Source organism: Myotis daubentonii, chromosome 1 (genome assembly GCF_963259705.1).
Source record: "Myotis daubentonii chromosome 1, mMyoDau2.1, whole genome shotgun sequence".
NCBI classification, from domain to species: domain Eukaryota; kingdom Metazoa; phylum Chordata; class Mammalia; order Chiroptera; family Vespertilionidae; genus Myotis; species Myotis daubentonii.
The window spans coordinates 169,170,688-169,197,750 of NC_081840.1; the positions used below are offsets into that span (position 1 = coordinate 169,170,688).

Genomic DNA, 27,063 nt, shown 5'->3' on the forward strand with positions numbered 1-27,063 from the left:
TTGAAATTGCTGATTTAAGCAATTACATGCACCAATCAATACCAAATGGTCAAGTTGCCCAGAGCCACTAAAAAAAAATTTCTGTATCATCTTGTCACTGGTCATATACTACAATCAGTACTACTATTACTGCTGCTTCTGCACTTTTCAATGAAACTCTCCTGGGCTAATTTCTTATTTACAATAGCCATATTATGTATGGCATAATTTAAAAGCAAACTGCCTCAGGAAAATTACTGTTTTCTAATAACTGTTTATCTGTCTAAATGCTACTTCTCTGTAGAAAAGAAAATTCATCTAGGTATTCACTTACTATGTTCAGTCCCAGTGATCTGGGCCAGGATTCGGAAAGAGCGAGACTGAGTTGTGCCCGTCCTTGGGTGCCAGTCTTCAGTATCCTCAATCAGTCTCTTCTTGCTGGCATCACTGTGAGTAGGTATATGATAAAACTCTGTATTACGCTCCACAATGTGTTTTCTCGGTGGGCTAGGATTAGGAAGGAAAAAATGAATGAAAAATTTATAATTATATCAAGGATAAATATTCTCTGCCAAATTATTTATAATGCATACATTTAATCCTTAGTGTTCCTTTTACATATTTTGCTTTTGCAAGCCTACACAGCTTCAATTTTTTTAAAGAGTACCCTTTTAAAATAAAGTAGATGGAATTGTTTTTTAAATAGAAAAAAAGGTACGTATATGCTAATATAAAATAATAGTATAAGTAACTATTCAACAGGAAGGTTACCGTTTAGGTGGGGTTTTCCTTTTTAAGTGATAGAAGAAGGCAGCAGAAGAGAGAGTTCCAACATGAAAAGGAAAAGAGAAGATTAAGAAAAGAAGGAAACAAAGAGAAATTTAAATATCCACAGAAGTAAAAATAAAACAATTTAAAATTATGTACTTATATTGTTCATGTAATGCCTAAAAACACACAGATATACACTACATTCACATAAACACCGATATGCTGCTAAAATGTATTAGCTTTCACAAAATTAAATGATCGTGTCTTCAATAGGCCTACGAAACAAGAATGGTTTAGTACAGGCTAAACCTGCAATTCCAAACACAATTTTGGAAAGGGACAGAAGTGTTATTTTCTCATTCTTGTGTACAGAGAGATACCCCTCATCCCTAATAAGACTGTGTGCAGAATCAGCATAGTGAAAAAGAGTTATGGTATATGATAAACCAACAAAATATTTATCAAAGGACCCTCATGTAAATCTTGGCTCTATGATTTTTCAGAGGTGGGATTTTGGACAAGTCAATCTCACTAGGACTAACTGATTTCATTTATAAACAAGAATATCACATACAAAGTCACATTGTTCTGAGGATTACATGAAATAATATATGTGAACGGGATCTGTAAACTACAGAATTTGCTAAGAACATTAATTTTTCTTGTAATAAAGCATAAATATTGGGGAATTTACAAAGTACACTTTACCACTTTACCCTAAGGAACCTTATCAAAACTGTCTCAGTACACTAGAAGTGTTTCTGTCCAGTGAAGAACATGATAGAAGTAATGTTAACACTGGCTTTAAAACCAGGAAGATAAAAGTGCAGGTACTACATCCGCCACTCAGTGTGTGTTTAATGCAAGTCATTAAATTTCCCCAAGTCTAGATTTTTCCCATCTGAGAAATGGGGACTATATCTATCTTAATGGGTTGTTTTGAGGAATAAATAATGTATGTAAAGTGTTTTCCACAGTGCCTAACAGTAATTATCTCATACTATTTTCTTTTATTATTACCGAAATAATTGTTTGTTATGCATGCTCTAAAACTATGGGTCATCTGCATATACAAGGAACAGCATCAAAAGTATTTATATACAAAATTAGTAATACCTACTAAAATTTATGGTAAATTTTTAAGATACCAGAAATGAAATCTCTAAAACATCTTTTACTAATATTGAACAAAACCTAATCCTTTTTAAAACAAACAAAATTTAAAAAATAATAGGCATAGATTACTTCATAACCACAGTCTTTGGCAGATATAAATTCCTAAGGAAACAATACTTTATCTTATGCAATTACCTGAATAACTTTATTTTAGTATTAAACTTATAGCTTTAAATTTCTCTATAATTAGTGATTGCAGTTTATGCTTAAATGGCACCAACTTCAGGTATAAGATTATTATATAATCTATAAAAGGTTTGTTCTATAAAAATATAAAACAAGAGTGTAAAATTAAGACAACAAGAATAGTAAACAACACCGCTTAAGAATATTTTTTTAGCTGTGACTCAACTGGATACTTTGTGACATTCACCACAGAAAAGATCTTGTGTTAAAATGATATGAAGTTTCTAAACATTCATTTAGTTTTTTTCAAGCTTTGAAACTCTAGAACAGGGGTCCTCAAACTTTTTAAACAGGGGGCCAGTTCACTGTCCCTCAGACCGTTGGAGGGCCGGACTATAGTTTAAAAAAAAAACTATGAACAAATTCCTATGCACACTGCACATATCTTATTTTGAAGTAAAAAAACAAAACAGGAACAAATACAATATTTGTATTTGCATGTGGCCCGCGGGCCGTAGTTTGAGGATCCCTGCTCTAGAACTCTGATCACTATGATTAAAAAAGAGAATAATCTCAATGATTTTATTTTTTTTAAGTATTTGGGATAGAATATAAACTTAACTAGCAAGAGCAAACTATTTCAAAATACAGACATTAAAAATCAGCAAGTTTATTCAAATCTTTTTAAAAAATACTAAATGGCAGAGGCTGGAAATACAACTCTCACAACAATATACATGGTGTATAATACTTATCTATCTCCCTAAGGGTTAACTGAAGTGTGGGTGCTGTAAACACACCCACTGATTCATATGAAGTTCTCTAGCATGAAAAACATGTTCCTGAGCTCCTTAACATATTTGAAAATTCTTGCAATGAAAAGATATTATCAAAATGTGCTGGTGGTGTTAAGGTGAAAGCAAGATGGAAAGTCACAGAGAGACAATGATGAAAATGACAAAAGGAACCACAGATTAGGTACTTACACGGTGCCAGGGTTACTGAAAGAGAAATAATGCACACACACATACAAATGTGATACAGAAGACATTGATGTTCCCAGGATGATGTAAAATCGACAAAGATGAGGCCAGAAAAAGAAGAAAAGGGAAAAATGAAATAACAAAATTCAAAACAATGAATTTACATAAAGATGTTACACAAGCATCATGCTTCAAAATAACCATGTAAGCACAAACAAATGTTAGTAAAAACTAACTTTTTGTTACACTGTTATTATTGGGACAACAGTCTTATCTGTGTTTTTGTTTCCCAAAACACTGAAAAATACTTTATATATCATTGATAATTCAAGTCTCAAGTTACTAATACCAAGAGAGAAAGATACATTATTTTTTTTAAATGTCTAGGTTTTTATAAATTTCATTTCATTATGAATCCAAATTCCTATTATATTCCTAACAAAAGGCACAGAATAAAACAATTACTAGATGTAAGATGTGAAAACAAATTGTTTTAGAATCATTTTTTAAATCAAAGAGATTAGGAGAAAAATCACTTTTACATAATATAAGTAGTATATAGTAATAGCAAGTGTAATCACACATAAATTATCCTGAATTAGGAATTATGCACTATTTGAACATTTTCTTAACTTTTTTAATGTGGTAATTATGATGAAAAATACAGAAAGCTCAGAAGGTCATAAATAATGGGCTATTATTCAATCTTCATACTCTCCCCTGTCCATCACTACTACTACCCTCACTCACAAGCAAATCCCAGTAAGTTTAGAACTGAATTTCAGGAACTCCATAGTTCTGTTTTACCAACAACCTAATTTACCCAGAAAAGCATGTCTGATATTACATAGTAAAGGACCTAGATCAGTGGTCGGCAAACTCAGAGCCAAATATCAACAGTACGACGATTGAAATTTCTTTTGAGAGCCAAATTTTTTAAACTTAAACTATATAGGTAGGTACATTGTTATTAACTTAATTAGGGTACTCCTAAGCTGGCCTTTGCTAAAAACATCTTCAATCTGATTGAGGTACGTTCACTGAGGTCGACCCCTTCCAACTCTCCCATCCACACTCGTCTTGTATACTTGTTTCAGATAGACAAGTGTGGATGGGAGAGTTGGAAGGGGTCGACTTCAGCGAATGTACCTCAAAACAATGTACTTCCCCGAGGCCCGCCTGCTCTGCGACTCCGTTGCCCGAACAACCGACACCACCCCCCCCCACCCCACCCCCGTTTCTTCTAACGCCACTTCTTCAACATAGACTCGCCCAGGCCGAAAACCGACTTCTGCGCATGGGCCACAAAGTTTCAATCGCACTGTACCTGCGAGCCTGAACGTGGTATTTCGTGGAAGAGCCACACTCAAGGGGCCAAAGAGACACATGTGGCTCGTGAGCCACGGTTTGCCGACCACTGACCTAGATTAATAACATCTAAAGAGGGAAAACCTCAAAACATAATCCACTCACATAGCCTATTAAGTAACAGAATCATTTAAAAAATATAACCCTTGAACAATGTGAGGGTTAGGTGTGCTGACCATCTCCCCTGCCCCCCCTGCTGCAGTAAAAATACGAGTATATGTTTTGAGTCCCCAGAATTGTGTTGTTCCCTGGTATCCTCCAGGGATTGGTTCCAGGACCCCTTTGGGTACCCAAACCCACAGGTGTTCAAGTTCCTAATATAAAATGTGCGGAACAATACATGCAGTCATCCTTCCACATCCATGGTTCCCAACCGTGGATCAAGGATAAGGAGAGTCAACTGAATAAATTTATTGAAAAAATTTTGCACATAGGTGGATCTGTGCAGTTCACACCCATGTTGTTCAAGGGTCAACTGTATATTCATATATTCCATTAAGGACAGAGAAGATAAACTCTAAACTCTAGCTTTTCAACACACTGTTTAATCAATCGTTCCACAATAGAGTTTTAGTCAAAGTAACTAATAATTCATTGTAAACATAGTGAGAATAACTTCCTACCAGTTTTAATACTAAGACTGTGAATGTGGCTATATTTCCAAACATCAAAGTCAGTTTTATAAATTCAAAAGAGGTTGAGTTTCACTGAATGGGGTGGGATGCAGGAGTAAGTTGATCTCAATAGTTTATCAATATTTATTCTTCTCTAGCCCCAATGCAAAGCATTCCCTCCTCTGCTTTACTGTATTAAGTAGTAGGGAAATAGTTTTTCAAAATAACCTCCCCTCAACAGAGTAGAATTTTAGATATATAACTAAACATTATAAAGTTCCAGAAAACAGTTGTATGCCAACATGAAGTTGGGGAGGATGTTCTGTGTGGTGAGGAGCAGCAAATGGAGGGTTGATTGCTTTCAACGTAAAGATGCCAACTTGAATATGCCAAGTATTTTTATGCATTTTAGAAAAGTTGCCCAAGTAGAACAGCCCATCATACACCACAGTGCCAATGTGGCAGTCAGATGACTTGGCTTTTTACCTTGGCTGTGCTGCCCACTTCCCCTCTGCCCTGGGCAAGCTGCAATCTACAGATAGAAGCCTTTTTCCTTAACAGTGAAATGGACTGCAAGTTCTCTCTATCTCAGTCTCGTTGTAAGGGCATATGGTTAACATATTTATTTGAAGGCACTCTGAAACTATACAAATACAAGTGTGTTCTTAGGATAGAGCCCTCAAATGCTCATTATTTAAAAAAAGTGATATCAAACCCAACTGTAGTTTATGCCCATTAGGTACTCATATAGCCTCAATTCAGTCAATTTATCCTCAAGTCTATAATCATTAAAAACAAATATGAATTCAAAGTAACAGAAATAAGCCCAGTTCACAAACAGGTGATATAGAGGAAGTTACACCAAAATTTGACTTCAAAAGAAGTAGGCTCCAATCTTTGCTCTATCACTTACAAGCTGCCAGATTTGAGAAACTTGAGTAACTTCTCAGCATTCAGTTTAAATGAGAATCAAATCACATATGCATTTAGAAACACCTAGCATAATGCACAATAATACCTAATAAATTAAGTCATCTAAATCTGAATCTTAAATACATATTTAACCTAAATGCTTAAATTTCTTTTTCCAAGTCCCATTTTCCCCCCTTTAAAGTCAAATTGTTCCACTGGAATCTAGTAACTAATCAAAGTCTTTATGCATAAGAATTTAACTTTAAATCTACAAAAAGTAAACCAGGGTTTGGGGATTTTTATTTCTTGTGTATATAATGTGAAATTATTCAATTAGCGAGACCAAAGCTACACTGGAATATAGTTGCTCTAATAATTCAATAGTTAATTCTCGAGTGTGGCTAAGATATCCCATATTTCTAATTCTACTCTCTTAGAGTAATGATAAAGAAATTTCAGCACAACTCAGAATAGTTATAACTTAACAAGAAAATATTTTAAATTCTAATCTAATGTGATTTTAATCTATTTGAAAGTTAGTAATCACAGCCAGTTTACTGTCAATACCAACAAACAATAGCAAGGTTTTTAAGTTATACTACAGTGATTTCCAATGTCTATGCCCACTACCTACGACATTTAATAAGTTGATAATTATTTCTCTTAAATAATTTAAAAGATGTATAGACTTTCTATCATCCAGGGACACATAACTGCACAGAGAGAGATTTAAACCTCCCAGCATCATTGTTTGAAAAATCAAAAATGTTCTTAAGAGACTTTGCCTGGAAAACACTTGTTTTGTTATATAAATTTGGAAATCAACTCAGTATTACATATGCCAATACTAGTGCTATATGTTTTCTGCTTTCTCTCCACCTTTACTTTGTCCTCTAGCAGTCTAGACCAGGGGTCCTCAAACTTTTTAAACAGGGGGCCAGTTCACTGTCCCTCAGACCATTAGAGGGCTGGACTATAGTTTAAAAAAAACTATGAACAAATTCCTATGCACACTGCACATACCTTATTTTGAAATAAAAAAACAAAATGGGAACAAATACAATATTTGTATTTGCATGTGGCCCGCGGGCCGTAGTTTGAGGACCCCTGGTCTAGACTGATATGCATTCCATTCCTCAAAGCATTTTTTTTAGCCATTACACAGCAAACCCCACATATATTTTAAAGCAAAAGTCAAACACTAATATTTATTACTATAAAACAAGTCACCACCACATAGCAATGCAAACCATACTTATTGAAAAGACCAAATGTGGTTATTCTAAAGTATAGCTCTTTTGCAAAATTTAACTTAATTTTGCAAAATTTGGGCATTCATGCTGTTTACTCATATATAAATCACCATATTTCCTCTCCAGTAATGTAGATACTAACTTTGTCACTTGTGTTTTCTGCAAAGAGAAAAGAATTTTAAAATATTACTACCATATCATTATATGTTGTGTCTCTCAAGGCCAGGTTCTTCAAAATACCACATAGGAACTGTTAGGAAAAATTACAGTCCAAAGAAATTGAAATTAATAAGAATACATGAAAGACTTACCTTGAAAGCAGCGGCCATTATAATGCAAGGGCATATGGAAGGGGAAAAAGTAAATCACTTAAACTATTTGATGCAAAACAGCGTATCTTCCAGTTTGGAAGATAAGTCTCATTTTGCTCTAAGTAGAGTACAGAGAGTGGTAAAAAAAAAAAAAAAAAAAAAAAAGAAAGAAAAAAAAATGCAGCAAGCCAAGTCCAATAATTCTTATATGTTAAAGAAAGATTAAACATTTCTTCAAGTGCCTTGTTCACTATTATTTATAAGAAACAGGAATGTTTACATCATATTATTAAGAAATGCCCTGAAACTATCAACTTAATCATAGATTTCATATTATTAGATAGGATGAGTAACTATTTCTCAGTAGTGGTACATAATTAATAAGCGCTTGTTAGTACCTGATGTTTACTAATCCTATATAAATTTGGATGAGATGTCTATCAAACTGGCAAATTAGCTAGTTTTTTTAAATCACTTAAGAATTAAGACCTCTTGCTTTGAGGAAAAAGATAACATGAATTGAGCTTTACATCCTATAAACTCTTAATTTTTTTATTATTGGTCTATAGTATCCTATCTAATAAAAGAGAAAAATGGTAATTGGCGTACGACGATACCCTTTTCATTGGCTAATCAGGGCTATATGCAAATTAACTGCCAACTATGATTGGCAGTTAACTGCCAGCTAAGATTGGCAGTTAACTGCCAACAAGATGGCGGTTAATTTGCATATGTAGGCACAATGCAGGGAGGCGAAAGGGAAAGCAGGAAGAAGCCCCCTGCCACTGACAGTGATCGGAAACCCAGGGGGGAGCTAAGAGCTGGGGGGCAGGGCAAAGGCGGCCCTGGGGCCGCCACTGCCCTGCCCCCCAGCTATGATCGGAGAATCAGGCACCTTTGCCGCCCTGGCCAGTGATAGCAGGAAGTAGGGGTGGAGCCAGCGATGGGAGCTGGGCACAGTCGAAGCTGGCAGTCCCGGGAGCTAGGGGTCCCTTGCCTGGGCCTAAAGCGGAGCCCACGATCGCGGGGTCGCTGCAGCTGCAGGTCCCCGCTGCCCGGGCCGGACACCTAGGCCAGAGGCGTTAGGCCTGGGCAGGGGCGGAGCCTGCAACCGCGGGGAGCTGGGGGTCCCCTGCCCAGGCCTGACACCTCTGCCGGAGGCCTCAGGCCTGGTCAAGGGGCCGATCCGGTGATTGGTGATCGGAGGGTGATGAGGGTCAACTCCTCTGGCCGAGGCATGAGGCCTGGGCAGGGGGCTGAGCCGGGGATTGGGGGGATATGATGGTCCCCTTGCCCAGGCATGATCCCTGGGCCAGAGGCCTCAGGCCTGAGCGGGGGCCAGAGCCAGTGATCAGGGGGAGATGGGGGTCCCCTGTCCAAGCCTGACACCTCTGGCGGAGGCGTCAGGCCTGGGCAAGGGGCCGATCAGGCGATCGGAGGGTGATGGGGGTCTACGCCTGAGGGCTCCCAGTATGTGAGAGGGGGCAGGCTGGGCTGAGGGACACTCCCCTCCCCACACACACCCAGTGCACGAATTTCGTGCACCCGGCCCCTAGTCTTTTAAATAAAAAGAAAGTAACAATTCTCAACTTTGAAAATGTTTTGTTGCAAATCTCTTGTAACGTTATAAAAATATGGAAAGTTTAATAATCACATAATTAGTAAAATGTCTGACAGTAATTTAAAAAACAAACAGTTTGGCACCTGATGTAGAAATGCATTGATCAATATCACAAAACATCTACCCTTCAAAATGACACATCACTGACAAGTGTGTGATTTATTTTTTATTTCTTTAATCGAAATGTAGTAAGAGAAAGGGCACTACAAATTTGTCTTAGAATTTCAAACACCACACTTTGTGTTCAGAATAATCAACTTTTCATTGCCCTAACATCTGGACAACATGTGAAATCAAGCTATTTTTAAATACACCCATTTGCAAATGATGCTTGTTAAAGATGCAAAATGCATAATGATCTCTTTTCTCCAGAATCTTGCACAGTGCTGGACACCAGGCCTGTGCTCAGTAATCACATGGCGATTGACTAAGAAGCCACCATAAAGGTCCTAGAACTATACCACTGCCTACAGTTTCAGTTTGAAAATAATACGCTTTCAATCATTTCAAGTTTAATCATCAAAGCTATACTTATAAACCACAAAATTTAAACATTGGTATTTTCATATACTTTAAAGTTAGTATTTTTCCATAACTTCAATTTGCTTTTACCTCTACAATCTTCCATTAGGAAGACTTTCATATAAAATTTCAAGATGTGTTAATAAGGAGAAAAGATTTTAGCTCAAACATTTCCTTCAGTAGACTTTTTCCTAGTGAACCTGGAATTTAATAAACGTAGTAAATTTCTGCTTTTCGTTTTCTGAGGGACCAGCATTTGAAAGGCAGCGTCTGTCTTTTCAGAGTATGTACTTTGATGACTCTAAAATCTATAGTCTTAAAACAAACAGAAAAAAAAAAGACAACCAAACACACTTCAACACTACATACTATTTTTCTTCCTCACATGAAAGAATAACATTCTTTGAAGAACACTAATTTTCCGCAATATATACATCAAAACTTTAAAAAGCCACCCACAGCCACAGAACTGCATGTAGGGCCCGGTAGCTGTTCCTACAGACCTCCTCCTGCTCTTTCTCTCAGCAGCAGCCTGGAAACCTGCCACCTCTTTCTCAAAGCCCCACGGTTGCCATGGTGGCAGTGCTACCCAAAGCACAGTCCCTTCATTACATGAATTACCATTCGGAAGGGATTATCTCAGAAAGAACCTATCCACTCAATTATTTTAATTATATTTTCCTGGGAACTGGCATTGGTAAAACCAATCAGGCATGCAGATTATTTCCCTGTGTTTTCCTTTTAAAGTAAATTTTTGCCACAATAAATCTGATCAAATAAATTATTGGCTTAAAGTATGATCATTGAATTCAAAGAATAAAATGACCATCTATAAATAAAGACTGTTGAAAACAAACTTCAAAAGGGAAATATTATAAGGAATAGATTTTCAAAAACATCTAACATATATTTAGTGCCCATTCATTTTAGAAAAACCTTTACAATGAAAATACCTTCTAATTTGCTTCTAAAGTTTTACATGCATCCCTGGACATTACTGTTTTGTCATTACTGTTTGCTTTTAAAGACTAAATTCTAGCATGAACTTACCTGAAAAGAACATTGCTTGCATTTTAACCTAAGCTAATGCATCAGGCACAGACATGAGTTAAAACTTTGATTTCTGTCTTTGTAAGACTTAATTCCTAGGAAAAAAGCTTCTCACAAACTCCTCATTTCCTTTCTACTTAGGGTATGATACATAAGCTGATAAACTGACAGAATTGCAACCACTCTCTTTAAACTTTTGGTGACTAATAAAGGGATGGAAATTTTGAGGAAGAAAGATGTAAGATTTGCCTTGCATTATAAGTGCCAGCTGCTCAATGCTGTGCCAGGACTTGGACAAAAAGAGTTACAGCATATGTTACGTAGTTCATAACATGTCAAAATGCATAATTAGGTTTTGATTAACCTATCATTGCTTTGCAGAAACTGCAGTATGTATGTAATATAAAGCTACATGCTAATGAAGCAAATAAAACGTCATCTCCCTTCTTTCAAAGAACAGCTGATTTGGGGGGGGAGGGGGGTGGTGGTTAGATTGTTTCCTGGAAATTGCCTGAAAGAAGAGTTTTGATAAGAGCAGAAAGCACCCTTGGCCACCTACCCATTTTGCTGTTTACTGTCACCCTGGGATCCTCTTCTCTGTCCCTCTGCTAGCTCCTGAGCAGTCTCGGAACACACGCTGGTGACTGTGGGCTGCCGTGGGACATTAACTGCAGGTTTACCAGCGCTCAATGCAGGTGAACGCTGGTCAGCACTAAGATTGGCATTAGCATGCAGTCCAGATGCAGCGAATGGGGGAGAAGTGACAGCAGCCACAGGTGGAGGGGAAGCATGTGATGAAGTGGTGGCATGGGCTGGGGTGAAGGCAGACGATGGTGATGGGATGGATGTGACTTTTGGTGAAGACACAGAACCAAAGGGCCGTGGTGCCTTATTGTAGGCCATGTTGGTTGTGGAAGTGACTTTGGACACAGCAGGAGATGTAATGGGCACAGGTTTAACTACTTCTTTAGGTTCTCCCTATGTAAAATAAAAATAAACATATACAAAAACACACCAGATACATGCAAACCAGATTCTCTTAAAAGAACACAGCTTGTTTTTAAAAAGACAAACACAATAGGTTAGCAGCTCAAACTTTATAGGTTTCCAGATAAAACCAATTAAGCTGATATAGCATAACATGCATGCTAACTGTTCCCAACATGCATAACACAGATGCACACATTGAGTACATTTTTTAAAATAAAAATGAAAGGAGTTTCAAAATATTTAGAAAATGGAGCAGGAAAGCTATCAAAAAGCCTAAAGGCCATCATAAATGTCAATTTAGACATAGTCCAAAGGAAAAAATTTCAAATTCCTCACAATAAATAATACATTGCTAACCAAAATGTTTATTTTAAAATATCCAGAGTCTCAATTATAATTCCATCTTTCAAACATGTTTAATTACTCTCCAGAGTACAATCATTTGATTCATGCAGAAGCAGCAGCACATTTCTAACTCTTCATGTACAAAAAAGGAATAAGACTGTTTTCAACTAACTCAGAAATGTGCACATTCTAATTAATTATTTTGAATCAAGAAATTGCTTTTTAAAAATCAACATAAAACACACAAGTAAATAAACAAAATCAATCCTTTTCTTGACCTGTAATCCACCAGTTTCTCTCTCTGGAGTGTTTGAGACATCATTCAGGAAATAAAAAGGAATAAAATTCTTTCCCTTTTCCAAAATAAATATTTAATAGTTATATGAGGGAAAAAATGATCTTAGATGTTTCTTCACTGCTACCAGCCAAAGAAAAAAAATAACTAGTAAGAAAGATCAATTCTCCCTAAAATTAACAGAATTTGTGCTTACAAATCCCTATTCCAAAGCAAGTATAAAGTTAAAAAAAATTAAAGAAATCCCTACTCATCCTACCACCCTGAAACAAAAACAATAAAAATTTTTAAAAGCATACAAAGGCAAGTCTATTATACTTAATTTTAAGAAAGCAAAGGTAATCTAAATAAATCTTATAAAAATTATAAATCTAACGGACGGGAAAAAGTAGCTTAGTACCTCAGTAAACCAATACAGTAGGTAATTTGATAGAAAGGAACAAGTAAAATTAAGAGAAATCCCCAAACAGCATAAAGCAGATGTATGTGAATAATGGTTTGGGACAATTTGAGGATACAGATGAGAGAAAAAAGGCATTTGCCAACAACCTAATTCAAGAATACTCAGCAAATATAATTTAAAACTTATTAATAGTATGAATAAAATAAGATTAAGGACTTATAATATTCATTTTTAGTAAACATTTATTATCTTTAGAATATGTGAATAAAAACAGGCAAGTTAAAAGTAATGTAAAAATTCTGTATATAAGTTATTAATAATATCTGATACTGGAAAATGTTTTAAAATATAAGTATAATTAGAAAGATGGTAAATCTGTATGTGTTGATTTCCATTTTCCCGTCATCCTTAAAGGAAAAGAACTGTAAGGAAAACTGTACTGAAACTGTACATTGTCAGTATGGCCTGAGAAAGGAATGGAAATTATAGTAGTTCGGGAGGGACTATCAAAATGGTACCCTAGTGATAGTAGGTTAGCAACACACCTTTTGAACAGGTACTGGTTCCGGCCTGGATGTAGCAGATGCTCTGGGGGAGAAAAGGAGAGAAAAAATAAAAAACATGAACTTTTACAAACTTGCAAACTTATTAATGGGATTCATATTATTATATACCTTAATATACTAAATCATCAGAATTTACAGTTTTATAACTTATTATTTTTTACTATTCACAGTCTACTAATTAGTTTACGGAACTCAAATGCTGCAAGATCCAATAATACCCCTACACTCATTAGTTCTCTACACACTCAAATGAGGAAAGACAAACACCAATCATGTTTACTACTGCACTTATGTTTTATCTTTAAAGGGCAAGGATAATAAACGTGACTTTTTGATCCTTGAGTGGCTTCTAAAACATCTCATCTGAATAATCTCCAATAGTATCTGCCTTTTCCCCTAACATCCATGAGCCATCCATAGGATATTGGCCTCTTTGTGAAGATACTGAATAAACTGAGGTTGAACTGAGTCACCAAATGAATATTTATTTTGTATTCAGATTCTTATCTGCTTATGCAAGTTTACTTGTTATGCTGAAACTAAACTGTAAGTTCTTCCTTTAAGCTATAATTTCAATGAAGGTGATGACCATGTACCATTTGTTTCTATCAGTATTGTGCCTGCCATGAATGAGTGTTAAAAAGGAGAGCAAGAAAGCAGGACAAAAACCCATGTACACTATAGACTTGACTATTTCTAAATCCAAATTAGTTTATTTTTAATATATGTTTTTGTATTATTACCGTTCCTTTGGTTAGTGTGGATTAATAGTAGCAATAATTGATTTATAGGAATTATCTCATACAATCATAAAAAATAACCAAAGTTATTATCCTGATATTTTAGATGAGGGACTTCAAAGTTAGAGTGAATAAATTACTTACTAGGATGGAGCTGAGGCCACCAGTTCTTATATATTACAATACACTGGCTGTAGTCAAGGATAGTAACTCAATGATTGGGGGTTTTAATGATTGAAAGGCTATTTACCCAGTATAAAGGTACATGTTATGTTTAATAATGCCAGAAGCACTTGGGCTCCTCTATATCACACAAGCCTGAGGACAAGTCATGAAGTGCAAAATTCAAGAAAAGTAACCATAGTAAGTAAATGAGTGATCATTTTAAACTACAAACTATGAGATTGCTTTACTTATAGAGAAAGAAGATGCCAGCAAAGGATATTTGGTCTCTGTGAGTATAACCTAGTAACGAACTCCAAACATTTTTAGCAGCAACTGATTTTTCCAATATCTAATTTGGTTAGCTAGGGCAAGCACTGACTGAATAACTGGCTAACCTAATGAGAGGCCAGAATAGATGCTAACACTTGGTTACTGGTATATAGAATTATACAATTGCATAACTTTCCATGTGTACTCTCAGACAGACTTTCCATTCGTACTCTCAAGTTTCTCTTTTAGCTCATAGGGTTATTATAACAAGCAAAGGAAACAAGTTCAGAACAGAACAGTGGAATCTTCCTTTCATTGAAATTTCACAATAGGCTGCAAATCACAAAGGATCTATATTAAAAACACCCAAGGCATTACCAACAGTTTGCTATAATAGACAAGATGGTATCCCATTTTTACATCTGGACCCTTAAACTCTTCTAGCAACATAAAAACTATTTATGAAAAAGAACATGTTCACAAATAGAATAAAATGCACAGAAAAAAATTTTATATATATATATATATATATATATATATATATATATATATATATATGAAAACCAAAACCTTAGTTTTTTCCAGATGTTTCTTTAAAATATATATATATGTTTGATTTCAGAGAGGAAGTGAGAGGAAGAGATAGAAACATCAATGATGGGAAAGACTCACTGATTGGCTGCCTCCTGTATGCCCTGTACTGGGGATCAAGCCCACAACCCAGGCATCTGCCCTGACCAGAAATTGAACTGTTTTCCGGGGTTCATAGGTCCATGCTCAACCACTGAGCCATGTTTAAACCAGTGTTAGCAACAACAGCAAAAGCCACATAATGGTTAGTTTTCAATTAATTTTTTTGAAAAAGCATATAGTAAGTCCTGATATACTTTATGCATTGAAAGTTCTACAAAAATACTGTTTGAAATTTTAAATTCACAAAAAAATTTATAAATCAGATGCTTAAATCTGTTTTCCCTTCTTGCCTTCTAATAAGGTTTTACTAGTGTAGTGACATAAACTAAGACAAGTCATCAGAGATAAGAAGGGCAACATGCCCTGGAAAGGATTGAGTCCATCACACAATAAAAACACAACCATTTAATAGAAAAAACATAAACTGACTTATAATTAAATGTCAAATAAAATGGTTGACATCAGATGCAATAAAAATTAGTTCTGTTGGTTCAAATATTTAAATAACCACCAAATTAGTCATAGAATCATTGAAACCTGGAAGGTTCTTTAGTGCTACTTTATCACATGCCAATCAGGTACTCATCTGACCTCAGCTTGAATGTTTATAAAAGTTCACAATTTAAGCCATGTACTTTCTCAACACTTCTGTTTAAACTGGCCTTCAGTTTTGTGTGTTATTTTGCTTCTTGGAGTTAACAGAATAAGTCAATCTGTCCACATTAAAAATATTTGGAAAAACATTTTTTACACACAGCATATGTACATAAAATCTATAACGTACATTAATTATATTTTAAAAGATCAGTAGGCTACAAAAATCTTATAAATGTATTTACATACTCTTATGACACAAACTATTGTGGTTAAGGAAATTAAGAATATAGGACAAGTGCAATCTGCAAAATTAATAAATAGTAACAACAGTAGTATTTTTTTTAAAAGAAAAAAAACACGTTACTAATTATCACAGAATAAAAAAAAAAAAGATTTTTACTTTCAAATATGTAAAGACAAGAGGCCCGATGCACAAAATTCGTGCAAGTGTAGGCCTTTCTTCCCCCAACTGCCGGCACCGGCTTCCCTCTGGCACCTGAGACCCGGGCTTCCTTCTGGCCAACAGCAGGCACCCAGGACCCGGGCTTCCCTCGCAGCCCCGGTTTCGTCCAGGTCATCCGGAAGGATTTCCGGTCTAATTAGCACATTATGCTTTTATTATTATAGATTATTATAGATTGGCTTTAGTGTTAATACACAATGCTTGTGTGAATAACACTGTAAGTTGCTAGAAGAACTATTTATCTTATGGTTCTTTTAGAAAATAATTTGGCATTTATTTACAAAAAGCCTTGAAGGAAGCTCATGACTTTTGATATAATAATCAACTTCTTGGAATCTATCATAAGGAAATAACCTGAAATATGGAAAATACTTATGTATAAAGATATTTGATCCCTACAGTGTAACTTTTAAGAGTGAAAAATTGAAAACAACTGATTAAATACACAATGAGAAAATGGTTAACTTAATAAAAACACATGATGAATCAGTATGCAATGACTAGAGTCATTCTAAGAAAGAATTCTGAATGATGATAACATGCTTTCTTTATAATGTCAAGTGAAAAAGGAAGATAGAACACATACAGCATGAACAGTGCATGGGGAAAAAGGGGATGGAAGCACATCAACATTTTAATTGAGGCTCCCTATGAATAATATTTGTTTTTTCTCTTTTGTGTATGTTTTCCAGATTTTATACAATACACATGTGCTACTTTTTATAAGTAAGACTATTTCTCTAAGCATGCTTAGCAGAAAACTACTTTCCAAAACACGAAATAAACAAAAAGGTTCTGTTTTCAAAGATGTCTGGAAAAGTTGAATTTAAAGTTAGAAAAGCATCTAAGCAACATGACTTCTCAGAGCCTTTAAATGCCTACAGAAGAAAATACTGTGGATTGTTGTGCATACCCATTTGAAGTATGGAATGCTTATTTATTTAGAATACTCATTTAAGAAACTCTTTACAAGAATGAAGTTAGGAAGTAAAAAAACTCTCTAGGAAATGTTAGTTAAAAGAAATAAATCTATGTAAGTCTGAAATGTTTACTCAGGTCTTCTATCAGGGGCTAAAATTAAAGGAAAGAAATATTACAACCCATAAAATCCTAGAATATCATTCTTATCCAACTAGTACTTTCATGAACTTTAATAAGATACCCAAAGACTATGTGCATAATTTAATCAGTGTCTGAGGAAAATCCCACTTCCTTCATCAAACTAAAATACATACTTTCTATAGTCCCTGAGAAAATCCTAATGTATGAATAAAGGAAACTATTTCTCAAAATTAAAATTTTTATAATTGTCTTTCTTTATTTTTAGAAAAATATATTGAGCATCTGCTCCTTTACTTTAGAAATGTCATAGATTACTTAAAAGCAAACAATTTTTGTCACTTGATTTTATGATAATTTTGCCAATTCAACACCAACAGGAATTTCCAATTTGGGGTGTGGTGAAGAATGAAATTTTATTCAGTGCAAAACAGCTCAACTGTGGTATAGTACGGTTGTAGCTCTGATGCCCCTTTCTGGCTAGACAACTCTGCTCTGCTCTTCACAGGTCTGCCTGGTTGTGCACTGGTCTGCTCCACTTTGCTCTGTTCTGCTCCATTCTGTGCCAGTCTACTCTGGCTTGTACTGGTCTGCTCTGCTCTGTTCCAGCGAGACATGTTGGGTGTTACAGCTCCAGCCTGGGAAACACAGTCTTCAGTGGAAAGAGAAAGTGCACTCTCAAACCCAGAGGGGCACTGACTTAACATAGACAGAAGTCCCCATCCCTGGTCCCTGCTTGGTCTGTCATTGTGCAAATGAGGCCTTCAAATCCTTGCCATTTGATTGGTCCAAAAGGCACTGTCCTAATTGGTCATAATGGAGCCACTCTCATTGGCCAGCGAAGATGCTGATGGGGGACATAGCTAAGCAGCTCCGACTGGATGGGGAAAGCCTCAGTCCTATTGGTTGAAATAGGATCCTAGGAACTCCTTTGTAAGGACTGGCTCAGATGGCAGAAACACAGTGCAGGCAGGCAGTGCAGTGCAGAGGCAAGCAGTTCAATGCAGACTTCTCTCTGAAGTGCAGTTTGTGTGAGAGGCCACTGTGTAGAAATGACTGCTAAGCTCTGGTTTTTTTTAAAATTTGAGCCCAGTTAGCCACCAGGAGCCCTTCTTAGTAGTTGTCTTCTTTCTTACGGTCCACATTTAATAAAGACTTTGAAATAAATAAAGTTTAAAAACCAAGGTATAATTGTTAAAAATTATTCCTACATTTTTCTTTTCAAATCCTGGGAAATATGTAATGGGATAATATATCTTCCTTTCAACCACAGTGATCATCACAAGTCACTTTTGTGTAATGTGTGTTTCAAACCAGCAGAGATCCTGGCCATGGCTTAGTGCCATGGACTCAACAATTTGCTCATTGTTCTCTCTTCCTTAGTGTGAAGCCACTGTACAGGAGTAAGCCATAATGGTGAGAGCCTACTGCCTTGGCTCAGGACTATCCTCAGCTCATGGAATTCAAAGAACAAAGACGTCACTGTGGCTAGAACAATCTATTTTGAAAGTTGATTGATTTTTATAAGAATGGTATCCAAAATAAAAATCCCTGATACATTACAACCAGTTCCAGAACTTCGGGCTGAACATTTGAAAGGAGTTCTAAGTTATAAAAGATCATATTAAAAACTAGAATTGTGATGCCCTGGTTAGAATAATGCATAGGAAAAATGATGCCATAAATAAGCAATAGTTTTATTAAGAACAAGATTCAAAGGAACCAAACATCATATGAACACCTAATGAATGGTGTTATATTTAAGTTATATTTTACATTAATAAGTGCATTTTAATACTGCTTTAAAAAGTAACATGTTTTAGTTAATAAAGTAGCCAATGGATGGTCACATTAGTCTTTCAGAATGAGGAATTAAGCAGCAGAAGTAGACTGATAAAGGTTATTCACATTGCTCATTATGTCTTCGTAACTCCCTTCAACCATATCTAATATACTTAACTCCTAAACAATTGTACAGAAAAGAGGAGGATTTTTGTTCATCTTCTGTGAGATGAGCTCTATCTAAGTTTCCCACAGTACGGCCATCTTTGGGCTCGGTGACCTCAGGACCCATAAACACTAGGGTACATCATTCATCACTTTAATTGCAAAGTTGTCAATTTGCAATAACAAAGCAACTCCAGAGGGGAAAAAAGTGAGCACTCAAGTGTGCAGAAGGATGTCTCTTTATACAATTTTCCCATATTTTATTGTACTTCCAGTCAGTCTACTTTCCTAAAAACTTAAACCTTAAACATTTAAATCACATGGCCAAGTATCAGTGGGTTTTTTTCCTATATAACTTGAGAATATGTGAAGATTATATTTTCTATAAGCAAAAGTACAAAATAGCTATGTATCAGCACCTTTCAGCTTATAAAAAATTGTACTCATCACATACACATGCACTCATACACAGAATCTCTCTTTCTCTTTCACTGTTTGCATCTTTCCTGTCTTACAATGGGAACTAATGAAGTACATTTTTCCCTACAGAGAGAAAGAAATAAGCCAAACTGGACAGACTTTGAAGAGTGGGATAAAGACTGTAAGAAAACAGAGAAAGGGAATTACTATCTGGGACATTCTCTTCTTGGGCTTGGCTGGAAATTGCGTGTGGATCTGCTATATCCAGAGCAGGTAGTTGCTACTTGATAATCACTTCCCTTGTTAAGGGCAAGGGCTTCTGTTATAAAGATCCTTTTCAGGTTAATGGGGTTTGAGGAGAAATTTTCATCAACCAATTCTAAAAGCCAGAGAGGGTGAGAGGGAAGAAAGAAGAAAGACATCTATGAGCTTCCCTAATCCACATGGTTACACTATTTTCAAGGAGAAAAAAAAAAAGGAGCAGAGGGGAGGAAGGGGGAGTATATAAGGAAACATTATACTAAATTTAAAATAAAGCATTTCCCATTATACAAATAATGAGAGACTCAGCATTACAGCTACCATTTACTGTGGTCTTACTAGAGGCTCAATATTGAATTAAAGGCTTTATGCATAAAATATCACTTATGTTTCAGAAATAAAGGCTAGAAGTGTTAAACAACTTGACCACTAAAAAGTTTAACACTAATGTCTATATAACCCTCCCTCTAACACAGTGGTTCTCAACCTTCCTAATGCCGCGACCCTTTAATACAGTTCCTCATGTTGTGGTGACCCCCAACCATAAAATTATTTTTGTTGCTACTTCATAACTGTAATTTTGCTACTGTTATGAATCTGATATTCAGGATGTATTTTCATTGTTACAAATTGAACATAATTAAAGCATAGTGATTAATCACAAAAACAATAGGTAATTATATATGTGTTTTCCGATGGTCTTAGGCGACCCCTGTGAAAGGGTCGTTCGACCCCCAAAGGGGTCGTGACGCACAGGTCTAACACATCCATCCCACCCAACAAGAGCCAACACATTAACAAACATTTCTTCCTCTCATGATATACTGTTTTCTTTTCTATGGTTGAAATTCACCAATTCAATGCTATTAAGATCTTCAGAAATGTACAATGAATACTTGTCAATTTAAATAACTAGTTTTGGTGACAGTTTTATATATTACTTGGCATCCCTCACTTGAGATCATCCTTCCTTCCATCTGTACAGTCATCAGTATTTGTTGATCCATGGGCACTGTTCCAGGGTTTAGGAATACAGTGGTAGACAAGTCAAAGAAGGTCCCTGCCTGAAACTGTGTTCTAATGGAGGAGACAGATAATAAGCCAATAAGTAAAATAGTTTCAATAGTGATAAATGCAAAATTTCACATTATTCTACTTGATTTGAGAACTTTATTTTTACTCAACATTTATGTCCACAAGAACATTTTTATCAGGGAAGAAAGTTTCATCTGTCCATTATGTCTCATGTCCACATTCAAAATAAGCTCAGAATCATTTAAGAGGGTGGGGAAAGCATTTTTAGAACTAGTATTTATAAAATAATTTCTATAAAAAATGTTGAAGCAATTAGATAATATTTTAGATGTGTTCAAGATTAAATAAAAGGAAATTCAAAGTTCTAAATAATTCATTCTTATCATGGGTAAAGTTCCTCTACAATGAAAATACTATTTTAATAAAGGGTTTTATAAGGAATCTATTTTATATGCCGCATTGTTAAAAAATGGCTAACTTTACTGTAGAGGTCTCGATAGTCATTATTTTAGGCTTTGTGGGTCTCAGGATCTTGATTCAACTACTCAGCTCTGCCATTCTAACTATAAAAATAACAGACAAACTCTAAATAGGTGAGCGTGGTTATAAACCTTATTTATAAAAATAGTCGGGAGGCTAGGTTTGTCCTGTAGGTCCTAATTTGCCAACCCCTGGTGTAGGTCATTTTATAGTGTTGATTATAACAAACTTTCTGGGAAATAGTCCAACATGACCATAGCTCTTTTGAACTCTAAACCTCATAATCATTCTGCATAATGAAAAACCCCTAATTATAATTTCTTCAGAAATGAGTTTAGCTTCCCATTATTCTTTCTGTGGTTGCATGACAGAACCTTTCAATTCCTCTTAACTCCTCTACCTCAGACTTTCCTACTACTTGCAACTGAATGATCCATCTAAACTTCCAAACTACCCAGCACTGATACCAAAACTTGGTGAAGGGAGAGACTTAATATTATTGGATTAAGGATGACATTTAAGCACTATTTTTTAACTCTTTTACTCAGCACCTCACTTCATTTCCTAATAATGATAAAGTCTACTCAAAACCTTCACATCTTCTGCTTTTATGTATTAGAAATGGAACTATTAGTTATGTAACTGGGTTTTTTAAAATTCTAAAATAACAACTAAAAGGGATGCACATACATTCTGTAAAAGAAGCTGTAAAGTATAATAATGTCTTTCCCATTCTTTTTGACCAAAACTATATACTTTAGTTCACATTAGACATGGATTATAATACTTGAATTGCATTTTCTGAATAGTACTTCATTACTAATATGAAAATAATAGCTTGCAAAGCAAATAATCTGCCTGTGAAAAATTAAGAGTTCCATTTATAGATATACTTTTTTTCTGGCTCTTTCATGACACTATTAAAATGCCATTGAGCAACAAATATGGTATTGATTCATATTAGGAGAGTAGGCATCAATAACAAACCAAATCGATAACTGGATTTTCACAGACTTCTAGCAATGCATATAAAAATAACTGCTTCAGGAAAACCTTGATAAGGGTCAGATGCTAGAGAATAGGATAAAAGTAGTATATGCAAAATAGTAGTATATGCAGGCACAATTCATAACCTGATGTCTGTCTATTTTTTCTTCTTCATGTTAGGAAAAGCATAGCGTCTTAAAGAACAGAGCCTACCTTTCATATTCAGGCTTTTTCTTATCCTGCCTTTTGTTGATAGAGTAATTCTTTTTTTTTTTAATTTTTAATATTTTTTTTATTATTAGTTAAGGTATTACAAATGTGTCCTCATCCCCCCCATTAACTCCCAACCTCCCCCCCACACACAAACTCATGCTCCCATCCCCCTGTTGTCCATGTCCATTGGTTTGGCTTATATACATGTATACAAGTCCTTCGGTTGATCTCTTCCCCTTACCCCTCCCCCCCTACTTTCCTTCTGGGGACTGATAGCCTGATCGCTGTTTCTCAGTCTTTGGGTCTGTTCCTTTTCATCAGTCTATGTTGTTCTCTATTCTTAAGAAATAGGAGAAATAGCTATTCGGAGGTTGCAAGTCTAGGTTAACAACAAAATAACTTAGCTACTCTAAAGTTTTCTTTGTTGTTACAATGACAATAGTATTCCCTCTCTTGCAGAATTGTTTTGAGGATGCAATGAGGTCTTGGATGCAATACACGTAGCAGAGTGACAGGCACAAAGTAAGCAATGGCAGACATTATCTTCCGACCCCTTATGTAGATTTGGCCCTGGAGTTCTGGAAATTATTCTGTTTCTGATTATATACTGTTATATTCAAACCAAATTATCCATCAAGCTAAGTTTCAAGAGAAAATAACAAGAAACTCGAAATCGATGAGAAAATATACCTGAGGACCTAACAACTGCCAATAATTTCATTTGCCCATCACATAAAGTATCTCATTTATTCTTCCTGAGAATGTAGTATTGTTGTCATGTTAAATATAGGAAATGAAAGCTAAAATAGGTCAAATAATTTGACCACAACTTAGAATCTGAAAATGGCAGAACCAGGATTTAAACCCAAGCCCCTCAGATGCTTTATATGCACTCTGCCTTCTAGGAATATTATCAAACTGAAAGTCACAAAAGTAACTTTGGTAAGAAACTTCAGAGAGAAATGGTTTCAAACAGTTAATAACTAATTAACTGTCTATTAACTAATAATTATTTGTTTTCTATCACATTATTTATAGAATGCCATCTTAGATTTAATTCCTGTAAACACATGTTAGTGTAATTCATACATATAGGTATGTATGTAGTTAATACAGATATATAGAGTTAGATAACATATGTAGATATCTGTCTACCTGTTTCTTTAGCCATAGAAAGGCATATTTTACTGCTTGAGTGATATATACATAAATAAGTTTAAGCTCTTCAGAAAATTCCCAATTAAAGCTTAATACATATGAAAAAACACACAAAAACAAGAACTTTCAATCCATCCTTCTTTGTTTTTCCAAAGAGGAGGATTTTTACCCATAGCAATAGGAATTCTCTAATAACTTCACTTCCCAGCAGAATGGGGCTTGTGGTTCCTTAATGAACATCATCTGTGTGAGAAACTGGATGTTCTGTACAAAATAACAACCAGCTTCTGATATTAGTGGCAATGCAGATCCCAAGATACCATGTCACAGGATATTATTGTGGGTATATGTCAAGAACCTCATATTTATATTTCCTCTTCCTTGAGGTCTTGAGGAAAATAAAGAAACTGTAATCATAGTCCCCTATTACAACTACTGATGGGATGTGCTACCAATAGGCCAGACCAAATCAGACTGCAGGTCTGATGAATGCCCTGTGATACAGGGGTTATACTGAGAATGTAAGATTACAGAAGTATCTGTGATGGCACCTTTTCTATTTGGTTTTGACTATATATTCACATATACCTAGTCACTGAATATATATCTACATACATAAATATACATACATATATACCTGGTCATTGAATAATACATTTTTATAATATTCAATTCATTTTTAATCACTCTGTACTTTATAAACAATCATACACCTTTAAGTTATGGTCAGAATCTAGCTACTGTTAATCACCAAATTTGTTATGACTTGGCTTTCTCTATTACCATAAATTATTTTATCCAAGTACCTTCTCATTCTGACCAATATGTATTTTTTTATTGATTGGTGTGTTCTTTAGAGAGAGAGAGAGGAAGGGAGTGAGAAACATCACTTTGTAATTCCACTTTATGCATTCTTTGGTTGATTCTTGTATGTGCCCTGAGTGGGGACCAAACCTATAACCTTGGCATATCAAGGACGATGCTGTAACCAACTGAGTTACCTTGCCAGGGCTCTGACCAATATCTGTTATACCCAAGGTCACTTCAAGTTCAAGGGCACTCAAAGTATGTCACATGGTAATAAGTACAATGAGTATAATAAAGCAGGACACAGGCAGGATTATGTTATTTTATATAAAGGAATCAGAGAAGCCTTCATAGTAAGATGAAATCGGAGCAGAGATCTGAAGTAGAGAATTTCAGGCCGACCACAGCAAGTGTAAAATCTCCAAGACAGGAATGTGCCAATTGGGCTAGAATGGGAGTAAAAGCTGGGGGCACACTGAGAGATGAAGCCAGAGAGATAAATGGAGCCAGAACATATAAGCTACATTATGCCACAGAAAGACCTCTCTTTTACTCCTAAGTGAGATGGAAAAGTATTCCTAAACACAATATTTCATTTTGAAAGAAAGTTAAATCCAAGTATCAAATTAAAGAAGATAAAATCTAAATGCAGTGTTGAGCAATAAACTGGCCTGTATACTGTTTGAACTGTATAAGCCTATTTAATAATTAAGAAGGGGAAGAAAAGGATGAAAACTGGCCCCAAACCTTAAATATGTATGAAGACAGACAACTATGTATGAAAAAAGCAAAATGTCTGTCTAGTTTTTTCTTCATATACCCGAAGTGTAAGATAATGCTCTTTTGAGTTTCACATTATAAATGCTCTCTTGCTAATGTTGTAGGCAAACTTTGCCACTATTTCCAAATACATCTCTTTTTCTATTCTAGCCTAGGCTAAACACATTAAATTGGAAACATTTTTTGTAAAGTGGGTATTTTTAGGTATTTCAAGTCAGGCATTCCAGCATTTAGCACAGCCTTATTAGGAAACTCAAGTCAGTCTGTTGTCTTAAGGAGAGCACAGAAATGAAAAACTTTTCATTATTCATAGTCTCAACTTAGGTCTTTCCATTTATTTAACTTTTGGGTGGGTTTATGTTTTTCTTAAAATTTGGACACTCAGAGTCAAGGAATGTAAAAATTAATAATCAAATATGGCTATATTAGCCATAGATAAAGCCAGATCTACCTTTGCTTAATGAGCCCCTGAATTCACATTTAACGTTTAGAAGTATAATCTTGAGAATCATCCTCAATTCTGAATCTCATTTAATTTAATGAGAACTAATTTGAACTAATCTGTTCGAAGTATTCAGTATGATAGTAGTATCTAAATCAAGGAAGGAAAATTTAAAGTCAGCAAATGTTCAAATATTTATTCATTTTTAAAAGTTTTCATTATTTGTGATTAACTTCACATTTATACTATCACAGAGAAAGGACTGAAACACATTCAATTGTTTCTTTTATTCATTAAGAATCTTTATTTTTGTTTATAGAAACTAAATTTTGTTTCTAAAACAGTATTGTTTATATTTCTGATTGCTAATTTCATGGATTCTGTTGTAAAATTTAAGCTACATTAGAATTCCATAGTGTTTCGATGTTTAAAAAGTATGGCTTTTAAAAAAATAAATTATGTCCTCTAATACCTCTGTCATCTCAGGAAGAAAATCTGAACTGCAGCAAATTAGCAACACATTCCAGCTATTTTACCAAAAGGTAAGCTGATTATCCTAAGAGAACTAATTCTCTCCACCACTGTTTGAATCTACTATATTAGAAAATGACCTTGGAATAGTGCTTCTTAACAGTACACAACTCACAACATATGTGACTCATCACACAAGTTCACACCACCCAAACTGGTCTACAACACCTCTCAATGGGACAAACACACTGATTAGATGCTTGAAAATTGTGGCTATGTCAAGTTGCTACAAAAATTTCTAAATGCTTATTCTCAATTTCAGCACTTATCTCAGGAACAAACAGTTCAAACTGGCATCAGTGTCCAGGGACAACAAATTGTGTAACACTGACATAGACCCCTGTCTTCAAACTTTTTATCACAATATATAGTCAGAAATATATTTTACTACAGGCCCGGTGCATGAAATTCGTGCACTCGAGGTGGGGCGTGGGGGGGGGTGGTGGTGGTGGTGGTTCCCTCAGCCCGGCCTGCACCCTCCCGCAGTCCAGGAGCCCTTGGGAGATGTCCAACTGATAGCCTTAGGCCCGCTCCTCACAGGGCCTAAGCCAGCGGTTCTCAACCTGTGGGCCGCAACCATCGGAAAACACATATAGCATATCAGCTATTTACATTACAATTCATAACAGTAGCAAAATTACAGTTATGAAGTAGCAACAAAAATAATTTTATGGTTGGGGGTCACCACAACATGAGGAACTGTATTAAAGGATCGCGGCATTAGGAAGGT

At 35.4% G+C, this 27,063-nt stretch overlaps 1 protein-coding gene across 10 annotated transcripts in view; it reads right to left on the reverse strand.

Annotated features, from left to right (window-relative positions):
• Window positions 1–27,063, reverse strand: part of PDLIM5 (PDZ and LIM domain 5) — a 225,187-nt gene that overhangs the window by 81,975 nt on the left and 116,149 nt on the right. For 4 of the 10 annotated variants that reach the window (XM_059665173.1, XM_059665190.1, XM_059665181.1 and 1 more), the window contains exons 4-7: window positions 13,265–13,307; window positions 11,246–11,664; window positions 751–768; window positions 314–486 (exon numbers count right to left, since the gene is read on the reverse strand). In XM_059665173.1, the coding sequence (XP_059521156.1) occupies window positions 314–486; window positions 751–768; window positions 11,246–11,664; window positions 13,265–13,307 (653 nt within the window). Of the gene's footprint in view, window positions 1–313; window positions 487–750; window positions 769–3,038; window positions 3,054–7,324; window positions 7,342–11,245; window positions 11,665–13,264; window positions 13,308–27,063 lie in introns of all 10 variants that reach the window. The other 6 variants (XM_059665230.1, XM_059665246.1, XM_059665212.1 and 3 more) reach the window with 4 other exon arrangements.